Raw genomic sequence first — 12,512 nt, forward strand, 5'->3', positions numbered from 1 at the left:
TGAATGTATTTTTCCCACTATTAAAATTTTCTTTATTTTATTTTTCATCTTTTCTATTGCATTTGGGATGTGCTTCTTCCAAATCATACACAATTTTCCTTTTCATGTTGTGTTTTTGTTGTTTTTTCTTACTGTAACAAACATTCAATTATTTTGCTTGCTTTTCACCAACAACTGTTGCATTTAATGTGATTTTTGGACAAGCTACAATTTTAATTAAAAATTCTGAAAGGTCATTGTTGTCAAAAAAATAATAGTAAGCAACATGTTTGTATGTATATAACGGTAATAAAACACTGTTGATATGTATGTGTGTGCATGACATGGTTTTCGGATGCACTACATATAGCATGACTGCTAAAGCCTTTTCGCTTGCTCTTCTTCTTCTGGTACTCACAGACAATACACACTGGCATTGTTTGCGAGCCACATAAAAGCCATGAACGCTCGGCATATGCTATGTATGTATATGGTCTTAGCAGCTGGGTATGCATTTCTGTGGTTGTGTGCGACACACGCACGCACACACATGTGCCCAGAATTGCATTTATTGCTGCAATTTTCATTAGCAACGCTGATCCTATGGTCAGAAATTGACAAAAATTTTGATTGGAATGTAAGTCATTGGTTAACTGTACACGCATTTTCCCTATGTATGAGTGTGTGTGTGGCAATAAATAAGGAGTGATGGCTCCAGGATGTGAGCGATCCTAGGTATGCAAATGCCTGTGTATGTGTGTGTATACTGACAGCTATTGTAATCATCATTAAGTTTGCTGGTGGCACTCTCGCAGAGTTGTATTTTTGCAAAACTACTCAGTTTTTTATGCCAAATTTTAGACAATAATTTTGAAACGGAATTTCGCAGTGTTGAATTTTTAGATAAATTTTTCTAGCGAGTTTGTTATTTTTATTAAAACATTAATAATGCTTCATTCAAACATTTTTTTTCATGAGATATCAGATTTGCTTACGCAGAGTTGCATTCCCATAGGAAAATTAAAATGTTTACTTTAATTCTCTGTAGGGTGATCTGTTTTTACGCAGTAAAACCCATTATTCAAAGCAAAATTTTCTATATTTCGACGAGAGTTTCACATCTGTTAACAGGGTTGCATTTTTACTCCCACAAAGTTCAAATTTTCCCTAAGATAATTGCTAAATAAGTTTTATAACTTATTTATTGACCTCTAAAGTGAAAATATCACACATTCGTTTAAGTATTAAAGCTTTTTAAGCACTTTATACAAGTATCTATAATCAGGGTTGCATTTTCTACGGTGAAAATGTCACATGTTCTGAGAAAAAACATTTTTAGTCAACTGCCTTTCCGATTTATTAAAAATATTATTAAAAAAATTTAAAAACAAAAAAATTATTTAATTTTTTGAAAAGCTTTTAGCGTGAGCTTTTGACTTAAAGTAATAGAACGGAAAAAAGAGCATTTTCTAATCAACTGCCTTTTCGGTTTATAAACAATATTATTAATACAATTTTATAAAAAAATATGTTAATTTTTTTAAGAGCTTTAAGCGTGAGCTTTTGACGAAATGAAAACTTTTGGTAATAAAACGGAGTATTTAACTATAAAACTATATTTCATTGTCTATAATTTATTCCAAATCAGCAAAGCTCTGTAGTTACAGAAAATATTCCAGCAGGGTTGCATTTTTAAAAGCACAAAGTTGTATGTTTTTGACATTTCTTTATTTATTTCTTAAATCTAAAAACTCTATTCAAAATTGCTCTAATAAGTCTCTAAAATTGTTACCTTATATCAAAATGAAACCAAATTTTTTTAGCAATAACGCAGAGTTGCATTTTATATCAGAAAATTTCAGTTCAAGTATAAATTGTGTATCACGAACTTCGCAGCTTTCCATTAATTTTTTTTTGTGTTCAAATAAAAATTATTTATATCACAATTTCAAAGTTGCATTTCCACCAGCAACTTTTACTTCACGAAATATAATATCGCACATGAACCGAACACCTTTTTACCGCTTCAAACTTTGCTTTTACTTTTCGCTCTCTCTTCTTTCCCACTCTCCTCCTTTTCCCGACATCGATTTGCTTTCTGCAAAAGTGTGATAACTTTTTGAACATTTCTCGGTACAAATATACTATACATCTAAAATCCCGTTAACAAACATTAAAGTTTTAGCCAAACGGCAAAGTGTACCCAGTTGCCTATTTTCATAGCACTTGAGCGGTGTTAGGGGAGAGAGAGAGCATGACTGTCGGCTCATAGTTTGAGAATTTAACTGGTGCATTTGGCTAAAATAATCTTTTCAACTGCACAATATTGCCAGAAAGCTTCAAGTGTTAGGTATTAGTACGTACATACATATGTACGTATTAAAATATTTAAGAAACGGCTGAAGTTGAAAAGTTTAGTTTAACAGTTAGGTAAAGTTACTTACTTAGTTTGCCGAAATTATGTTAGAAAAATTTGCCAAGTTAATATGGGTGATTTTGCAGAAGGTGACTGTGCGATATTCTGATAAATTATTTAAGCTACACTGCAGCTTTCAAGTGGATCATTTAGAATCAATAAAAGTGCTTTGTCCAATCATCGGCCCCAAAAAGTTATGATGACTATTTTCCATTTTGGGTTTCTATTTCTTCATTTAGGCTTCAGTTAAAACAAAAATTAAGGTGCGTACAGCATGAAATTATCAGTAAAACAGACTTAAAATGTTGCGAAAATTTTGTTTCTCTTAAGCTTTTACCATTTTTATTGAATGAAATGAGATTTTAATCGAAAGCTGCGGTGTAGCTTGGTGTCATAAAAATTGTTCTTTTAAATTTCATCTCCTATTTACGTAAAAACTTCTTGAAAGCTTTTATAAAAGCTTTTAGTTAGAAAATTATTTTTTCTTCATTATTCAAATTAAATAAGAAATATTTTTTGTTATGTATAAATATACTGGAGCTTTCATTAATTTTAGTCACACCCTTCACTATTTCTTTTGTGAGCTTTCATGGGAAAGCTGAAATTTTTAACATATGAAATTTGAGTTATTGCTAAATTAATTTATTTGCTTGAAATATTCGTAATTTATTCCTTATCGTGTGTATTTTAAGCCTTACTATGGAGAGCATTTGCAATTTTAAAGTGGAGCTTTCCTAATAAAGTCCGAAATTTTTTGCTCAACTATTAAGAAACTTGCATATATTTTAGATATTTAGAATAATTTCACTGAATTTCGAAGTTATATCTATTCAAAGAAAGCTACACTTAAGCAGAGGAATCAAAGGGGAGGGATTAGGTGTAGCTTTTTTGGGAAATCTGATTTGTGTTAAAAAATGACAATAGTAATTTTTAGTAAATTAGGGTTTGCTAGTAAGTCAAAGCCTTCAAAGCTTCCACTGTATTTTAAAGCTTATTATGGAGAGCTTTTGCTCGCAGCTATTAAGAAAAATTGCGTATATTTTATTTTAGTTATTTTTTACATTTTCACTAATTTTTGGAATTCTATTTTGTAAAGATTTCGCTTTCCTTAAGCTTCTACTAAGGGCAATTAAATGTTTTGTGCCTAAACTCTCGAAAAAGCTTTCGTCAGAATGCTTACTGACATTTTTGAAGTAAAGTTTTCTAAGTAGAGCTTTCAAAAAACTCGATTCAAAACTTTTGAGGGTATTTGGGCTCCTAAAGTGAAAGCTACTATTAACTTTTGGAAACTTAAATGCAATTGAAAGTTTTTAGTGCTTTCATTTACTGATTGTAAGCTTTCACTAAGCGCATACAAAGCTTTAGTGCTTTTTGTAATCCTTTTTTCAGTTATGCTTTCATAAAAATTGGTTTTTACTTCGAAGCTTTCTGTTGTAAAGCTGTATTGGCGCTCACAAAGTGAAAGCGGCTATGAAAGCTACATTTCAGCATTCTCTTTTTAATAATTTCAGTTTATTTTTTTACAACTCACCTTTGCCGTTGCTGCATCCGGACAAATAACATGATGATATGTTATATTTATATAATCTGTATTCGAACATATTGTCAGTGAACGTTTATCCAAGGCCACCATATCGGTGCCATTCTTTTTTGTCACTTTATCGAGAATTTTCGGATCCTGTGTGGAAGATAGAAAGTAATTATACAATTATGAGTTTAATGGATATAATATACATAGGTAACTATTTTTGATAGAAAAAATTGGAAAAATATTTTTTTGAATATACTTTCGAAAAACTTTTCAAAATGTAGAGAGAATATAAAGTAATTATATAAGTAAGAGGTTAATAGATCTTATATAAAGAAACATTTTTCTTAGGAAAATCTTTTTTTCGAATTCGAAAATATATTTTCGAAAAGCTTTTCGAAAATTTAAAATTGCATTTTCTTGGTTTGGAAAATACAATTTTGAAAAATTTGTTTTTGAAATTTTAAAAACTTGTTTTTTAAATTAATTTATTTCTTTTAATGCATTTTTAAGAAATTAAGAAAATATTGAAAAATAAATTTTTTGGTTTCGAAAATTTATTTTTGTACTACATTTTTTGAAAAAAAAAAATTTGAAATTTTTTTTCAATATATTTTTAAAATATTTTTTTTATGATATATTTTTAAGAAAATCTTTTTCAGTTATAAAAAAATACTAAAATATTAAGCATTCGTTTATACATATATTCTCAGATTACACTCCTCCAGCACATTCTGAGTGAATTTTCCTCCCACTTTTACACAAGTTTGTCACAACTTCTTTGTTTTTTCGTCCTGGTTTGTGCTCACAAATATTTGTTTTATGGTCTGAATAAATATTTTACTTTTGCGTCCAAGTTTTGGAAAGCGGCCAGTAGTAGGGGGAAAATCAAATGTGTTCATATTTCCACTTGTCCTACTTAAATTTGTTAGAATGGATACCGCATACACACACGCTCACTACATACATACATCCATCATTATTTTAGACACAGGGACAGCATCCTCCCAACTACAAGCTTTACATATCCATGCTGCTCTCTACTTTCAAATGCATCACTACATTCCTACTCTCGTTAACTGTACACCTTTACTCGCATATACATACATACATATAGAGCATGCGAAAGTGGCGTTAAACGAGTGAATGAGTTGATGAAAGTTTCTCACTCAATTCGAGTTGTTGAAAGTAATCGAAAATATTGGCGTAATATAAGTGATGCCGGTGTGCTGGGAAACTAAAAGCCATTGAGTGACGAATTTTGTCAAAATGGTATTAAATTAAGGAGAAATATCACAGATGCAAGTTTTGGAATTTGGCTCGGTGTACCAGAACTCCTTATTTTTGAGAAGGAGATATGCCGAACCTATTACAAACAAATCCGAAATAATTGAATCAGTAAGTATTGGAAATAGCTTTTTTAATAAGAGAAGCTCTTACTGATCAATACTCCGATGTGATCTGAGCTTTGAGGATACCATAAGAAGTTCATATTTATTTATTCTTATATGGAAGGAAAAATAACTTCGACCTTATTCTTAATTAGAACTCAAGAGGTCTATAGAACTTTTATTCTCTCTTACTATAGTAAAATTTTTCCAAATAGCACCGTGATTGTTGCTGTTGTTGTAACAGTTATCTAGTCCTCGTCAGGGTGGTAAAGTTCAGATATATTGTCATCGAGGTCTTCCAACGGTTGGCTCAGGAAACGTTTTGCTTCGACGGGATCAGACCAAAGGGAGAGGAGTTTCAGATTTGTATGGTTAGCTGGACATGCAAAGAGATGATTAGAGTCATGCGAGGACTCGTTGCTTGACATATATTTGGTATGTCGGGATCGATTCTGTATAAGTAGGAGCTTAATATCATACAGTATCCAGAACGAAGCTGCGCAACAAAAAAAAAAACACAATCCCACGACAGCCAGTTCTTCGTTACCGGGATTGACCCGGATTTTTCCCGGCCGAGGGCTGTTTTTTCGATCTAACTCTTTTTGGATCGGTAAATTTTAGAATAAGTTTGTAATCCTCCTCATCCTTCTGACTCGTGCTGGCATTGACCCAACCCCGGCCCGGAGAATTTTTTCTGCTGCTTCTGCGCTAAAAGGCTCCATCTAAATTCCACCTCGGGTAGGTGTAATATAATCAATGGATGGAGCCATCTTAAGACCTGCTCAGGCCCTAAGACACTCCCCGTGTGTTACCACATGTTACTTGGACCTACGCTGCCAACGCACTATTGCGGAATAAGCCTCAAAGGTTGTTCGTTCTGCGCCGCCACTCCACCCGAGTGTCCAACAAAGAACCTCTACGGTCCATAGGAGCTCAAACAGGCAACATTTCCAAAATAAAAATGAATGATTTTGACGCGTGCATAGTTAAAAAGCTGAGGTAATCTGAAAAGTTGAGGATTAGACTATGAAAGAGTGGAGAACAACCTATTTTCTACAAAGTTCAGTTAGAAGATTCTGTTTCGATATTGATAAAAAGAGAGAATATGAAGGGGTAACGAGAAGACCACTTAACAGCAGAGAAATACATATTTTTTCTAGTTCTTCTTTCGATATTTTTAGAAAAAATTTTCAGAGGCGTTCTAAGCCCTTCTAGTCCGCTTTTAGGTTTCCAAGTTTTTGTGTTTGAGCTTTGATCTTTTTTCAACACTTTTACAAAGATTGATGAGTCTCATAAAATCCTCTCTGTAGTCACAGTTAACATGAAAGTTTACGGCTTAACACGTGAGATGAATAAATTGAAATCGGACCTAAACTATTTCAGACTGAGATCTTTTGAACATAATTTCGGATCTTGTTTAGTTAGCAGTTAGTAACTGACTTTGGTCATAATTACATTTTTTCAGAAACGTACTTATGTCTTCCAGAAATTTGTGGAATATGACATCTACGCCTTCATCTTATTGACGTTTTTGCTCTCTAATTCCTTCAAACTCTTCTTTTCCAGCGAATACTCGCTTTAATTTACTTAAATTACCTTTCTTGCTTTACTGACAGTTTGGCAGGTATCCAAACCTAGGCCGTCTGTCAGCCGCAAAAAGTAGCATATACTTACAGCGGTCTAAGGGGCGTCAAAAATAGCCGTGTGTTGCCATTTGAAACTGGCATAGCAATACACCGCTCAAAGTTCGGAAATTAAATTTTAAATTTGTAATTTCCTTTCCAACATTGACACAATTCTTGAGCAACACACCTACAATCGCAAGCCTATGTGGTATTTAGTGACGGACATTACCGTTAACAACGGTAGCAAATGACAAGTTTAAGCGTGTTGTATGTAGGCAATATTAACTAATGCATTTCTTTGCGGGAAGGTGGAGGTTCAAAGTGAAATTAAATGTGGTGCAGGAGAAAGTGTAATTGTAGAGAGTACAGGCGTTACTGATTTCGTCCAAAAATACGAAAGTACGAGCGTGGTTAGATATGTTCGTGAAGAGATTGATTAAATTAGCTTATTACGTTAGAAATCGTCGTTTTCTAAGAAGTTGCTCATTTGTCGGTAGAATCGAAAGTGCTTGTATGGAAAACTTTTTATTTGAGCAGGTATCTTCACGAATTCTGGCATAGAATATTAACAAAGAATTATAACGATGTTTCTGAACAAAATATTCAGATCTGGCAATTGTAGCATATAGCTGCTATATAAAGTGACGGATCAAATTAAAGTTTTTGTAGAGTAAACTTTTTTATTTGAAAAGTTATCTTCACAAAATTTGGCATATATTATGATCTCAATTAACGCTACATTCTCCGAACAAATTGTTCAGATCGAACAGCTATAGCATATAGCTGCCATATAAACTCACCGATCAAACTCAAGTGCTTGTATGAAAAACTTTTTTATTTGAAAGGATAGCTCAATGAATTCCGGCATATACAGTTATACAAGTCTTCGCTATTATAGGCCAACAAATTGTTCGGATCGACCGACTATAACATATAGCTGCCATGTAAACTTCCCGGTCAAACTCAAGTGCTTGTATGGAAAACTCTTTTATTTCACAAGATATCGTAACGAATTTTCACATAGATTATTGTCCAAGAAAACCGCACAATCTCTGAACAAATTGTTCAGATCTAGCTACTATAGCATATAGTTGCCATACAAAGTATAATCAGTATAATTATCATTTTTAACGCTTTATGTTATTAGAAATGCAGCTGTGAGAGCTATTATAGCATAATGGACTGCTGACTTATCCGACCACCCTCGTATATTACCGCACAAATTAATTTTTGACAGTTTTCCACATAAAACTGCATGAGCACGCTGCTCTAGCAACGCAATGCTGACCCAGTGGACCAAACATTTTGACTACCGTTTTATGTACAACAGCATAATTGAGTTGTCAGCGTTAATGGAAATTGCTAATTGTAAAATTTATGAGAAACGCACACACACACACACGAACTTCTGCATACTTGATATTTCCACAAAAAAAGCATTTATCGAGTATTCTGCAAGCTTTTTACTGCTTGCGCACAAAGTGCACAAGTAATTATGCAGAAAGTACCGTTAGTTTGAAAATTGTAATTGAAAAATTTTACTGCATTTTGGCAAAATTTAATTAATTGGCTAAAAGTGATTTAGTGTATACACTTGGCTTTGATTTTCTATAGAAATCATTGCGTTCATTACAGTTTGGCAAGCAATGGCTTTCTGCCCACACTTTTCCAAATAAATTCGATATAAAACTTCGCACAGCTCATTACACACAGATACATATATACATAACACTTTCCGTTACGCTCCTGTTCACTGGCTTATCGCAATTGCTTTGGCGAAGGTCAAAGTTGACATTGACATGTTTGATAGTTTTAATTGGTTGTGTATGAAAGGTCAATTGGGAATATGCAACTATTTAATTTGTTGAATGACTACACTGCTCCGTACGTTGGCTGCTCGGACAGGTGGACGCATGCAGCTCGTAATTAATTGGAAAACAAAAATTCAATTGAGAGAAATTAAAAAAAAAATGGAAAAGCGTATAACAAAAGAGTGAAGTGGGAATTAATTTAGTTTGTTGGAGTGGGGCTGGTAGAGGGGAGAAGAGTGTGAGTACCGAAATTGGTAATAAAGAAATAAGTATGGAAGAACAAATTTAGAGCACAATTGACAAATAACTGCTTTGCGAGATAGTATTATTTTAAGATTTGTGGAATATTCAGTATTATTTCAAATAAAAAAAATAATTAAAGATAAAAAAATTGTTCGTTTGTAAATGCGCGCTTTAGTGCTTCAGTTTTTTGAGATATCGCTCTGAAATTTTACACACGCCTTTTTCTCACCAAGGAGTTACTCATTTGTCCCGATATCGGATAAAAATAGCATATAGCCGCCATATAAATTGACTGATCAAAATCAAGTTTTTGTATGGAAAAGTTTTTTATTTGTCAAGATATCTGCACGAAAGTCGGTAGAGACTATTATCAGAGCCAACTCAACAATTTTTGAAGAAATTGTTCGGATGGAAGCACTATAACATATAGCTGCCATAGAAACTGAGAGATCAAATTCAAGTTTTTGTATGGAAAAGGTTTTTATTTGATAACATATCTTCACGAAATTCGGTAGAGATCATTACCAGAGACAACTCAGCAATTTTTGAACAAATTGTTCGGATCGAACTACTAAAGCACATAGCTGCCATAGATACTGAACTATCAAATTCAAGTTTTCGTAGGCAAAACTTTTTTATTTGACAAGGTATCTTCATGAAATTCGCCGCACTTAATTATCCAAGGCAGCGCTATAATCTCCGCACAAATTTTTCCGATCGAACAACTATAGCATATAGCTGCCATACAAATTCAACGATCAAAATCAAGATAATGATCTTTTCATACACTTTTATGCTATAATAATGCACTTATGTAGCTTATGTAGGGTATTAAAGCTTTGCTGCGTGCTAAGTTTAAGTTTTTTTTTGTTTTGGTATTTTAGACACATAGCTATAATCAATGGATTAAATATTTTGCTCATTAAGTGAAAATTATACTCGTTTAAGGCTGCAAATACAATTCAAAGCTCGATATTATTTCACTAGTTCTTTCAAAACCTAAATCCTTCGTTCCCTATATGCAATAAACCGTTATATGTGTGCGCATATTAATGATTGTAATACCTCTTCCGGCATTTTGTCCACACAACATTCATTGCCAGCAATCAAAGTGAGCTACAACACTTCTGACACAAGCAATTTAATTAATTGAAGTAGCTAAGCGTGCTTTTCCAGGAAAATTTTAGTCAAGAAATCTGCAAAGCACTCGCCAACGCCCCGCTTTTTATTTGACTAAAACTTTTGTTACAACAAATTCGCAATTTACAGCTCATCAGTAGCAGCAGCTGACGCCAAACGCAACAAAAAGTGGCTGAGCAAAAAAGCGATAATGAATGAAAGTCAGCGTAATTGTGTGACGAATTGTGCACACACGCATGCACGAAGAAGTGTCGAAGTTTTCCCACAAACAAGTGCAAATGTGTAGAACTTTATTGCGCGCTCTAGGAGGTGGCATACTTACAAAAGCACTTAGATGCATATATGCACCAATACACACATAGGTGTCCACAAATACAGATATGCATGCACATATACATACATATGCGCTTCACCACACATGCATCGAACATTTAGTGCGAACATTTGTCGCCATATGTCACTCATACGCCAACACCGCCCGCCAGCGTCGGCGCTAGGTTGCGTATACGCCCGGTGGCGCTACGTGCTTCAGCGCTGCTAACTGATTGCTTACAAACAAATTGCACGCTAATATCTACGACTCTTTGTTGTTGTTGCTGTTGATTTATTATTATATGGTGCGTGTTGTTATTGTTGTGGTCCATTGTTTGCTTGTTGTAAGCAAACATTTTAATTTAAAGCTTTCTTTTTGTGGTGCAGCTTCTCGCTTTGCGCGTTTTTCGTGTGTGCCGTTTCTTTCGCCAGCAGTTCACTTCTTCGCTGTTTTATTTCTACTTCTTTCGCAACCTTTTTACTGCCACTTTATTATAGTTTTTCGCAGATTTTTTTCAAAACTTTTTGTTTTTTTTTGTGTTTTGTCCTTTGGGCTGGGTAAAACTTGTTTATTCGCTGTCACACAGCTTGGCTTTTGCCGAATGTGACAGTTTGCGATGCACGTAAATTGAAAACAAAATGGCGTATGCGTTTGCATTAATTGTCACACGTGACAAGAGCAGAGCGCGCTGTGACAGCCATGTGACAGATGGCTAAAAGGTAGCTAATGAAAAAGTGAAAACAAATGCAAATGTAAGCGGAAATTTGTAGGAGAAATGAAAATACATTTGGTTTGTATTATGGCACACAAATTGTTGTGGGGCAGAGGCGTATCGCCAACAATATTTTGTTGTTTTTTGCTTTTTTAAGTAATGTTTGAGCTTAGGCTTGTAGTTTCAAAACTGACGGCCATTTCTTAGAATTCTGCAAAGAAAATTTTCAGTATATTTGTTTTCAAGATTTTAAAATATTTGTTTTTAAGTTTTTCAAAATGTTGAAATTTCCACTTATGTGCTTTTTTGTTGCTATTTTTCACTGTAAGTGGTGCCTTTTGCTTTAATTCCAAAACGTGAGGTAATTTTTCACGATTTTGAAAAAAATTACAACGTAAAATTGTGAAATATTGTTTTTAAGATTTTCAAAATTTAAAACTTTCAACTTATGCTATTTTATGTCGTAATTTTTTACTTATTGCTTTAATTCCAAAATATACGGTAATTTTTCACAATTTTGACAAAAAATTACAACGTAAAATTGTGAAATGTTGTTTTTAAGATTTTCAAAATTTAAAACTTTCAACTTATGTGCTTTCATATTGACATTTTTTAATTTGAAAGTGATAGTTATTGCTGTAATTTCAAGACTGACGGGTCATTTTTCAGGATTTTGGCAAAAAATAGTAACGAACAATTGGAAAATTTTTCTTTTTTAAGATTTTTACAATGTCAGAATTCCAACGTACATATGTATGTATTTTAATATTGCTATTTTAGAATGAAAGTGGGTCTTGTTGATGTATTTCCGAGACTGACGAGTCATTTTACACGATTTTGGCAACAACTAATAACGAAAAATTGGAAAATATATTTTTTAAGATTTTTCAAAATATAAGACATTCCACTTATGTATTTTAATGTTGCTCTAATTGAGCAAAAGTAGTGCTTATTTTGGTAAGGCCAAGTTTATAAGCCATTTTGCAAGATTTTGTGAAGAAATAATAAGTAAAAAGTCTTGAGCATTTTTTTAATATTTTCAGAATTTAAAAATTTCAAGTTAATCGTTTTTTCAACTCAACATGCTATTTTTGAGCAAAAGTCATGCTAATTGCTGTAACGCCGTAGACCGTAAGTCACTTTGCATGATATAAAATTAAAAAGTCTAAAATATTGTATGTTAATATTTTTTATTAAATTGAAATTTTCAATTTATGCGTTTTTTATATACAATTTTTCAACATTTGCTCTTAACTGCAGCTTAAATTTCAAGTTTCTTGTTTGCTGTTACAATTATCTTAATTATTTAAGATTTTCAGAATTTAAAATTTTCTACTTAAGCGCTTTTAAGTTG

General features: G+C 33.0%; 1 protein-coding gene across 3 annotated transcripts in view; it reads right to left on the minus strand.

Moving 5' to 3' along the window:
• The window catches only part of LOC120773739 (1-phosphatidylinositol 4,5-bisphosphate phosphodiesterase), a 150,477-nt gene that overhangs the window by 19,735 nt on the left and 118,230 nt on the right, over nt 1-12,512 (minus strand). For all 3 annotated transcript variants that reach the window (XM_040102798.1, XM_040102797.1, XM_040102799.1), the window contains exon 7: nt 3,927-4,073. In XM_040102798.1, the coding sequence (XP_039958732.1) occupies nt 3,927-4,073 (147 nt within the window). The remainder of the gene's footprint in view (nt 1-3,926; nt 4,074-12,512) is intronic.

The sequence above is a fragment of the Bactrocera tryoni genome, chromosome 4, assembly GCF_016617805.1.
Source record: "Bactrocera tryoni isolate S06 chromosome 4, CSIRO_BtryS06_freeze2, whole genome shotgun sequence".
Classification (NCBI taxonomy): domain Eukaryota; kingdom Metazoa; phylum Arthropoda; class Insecta; order Diptera; family Tephritidae; genus Bactrocera; species Bactrocera tryoni.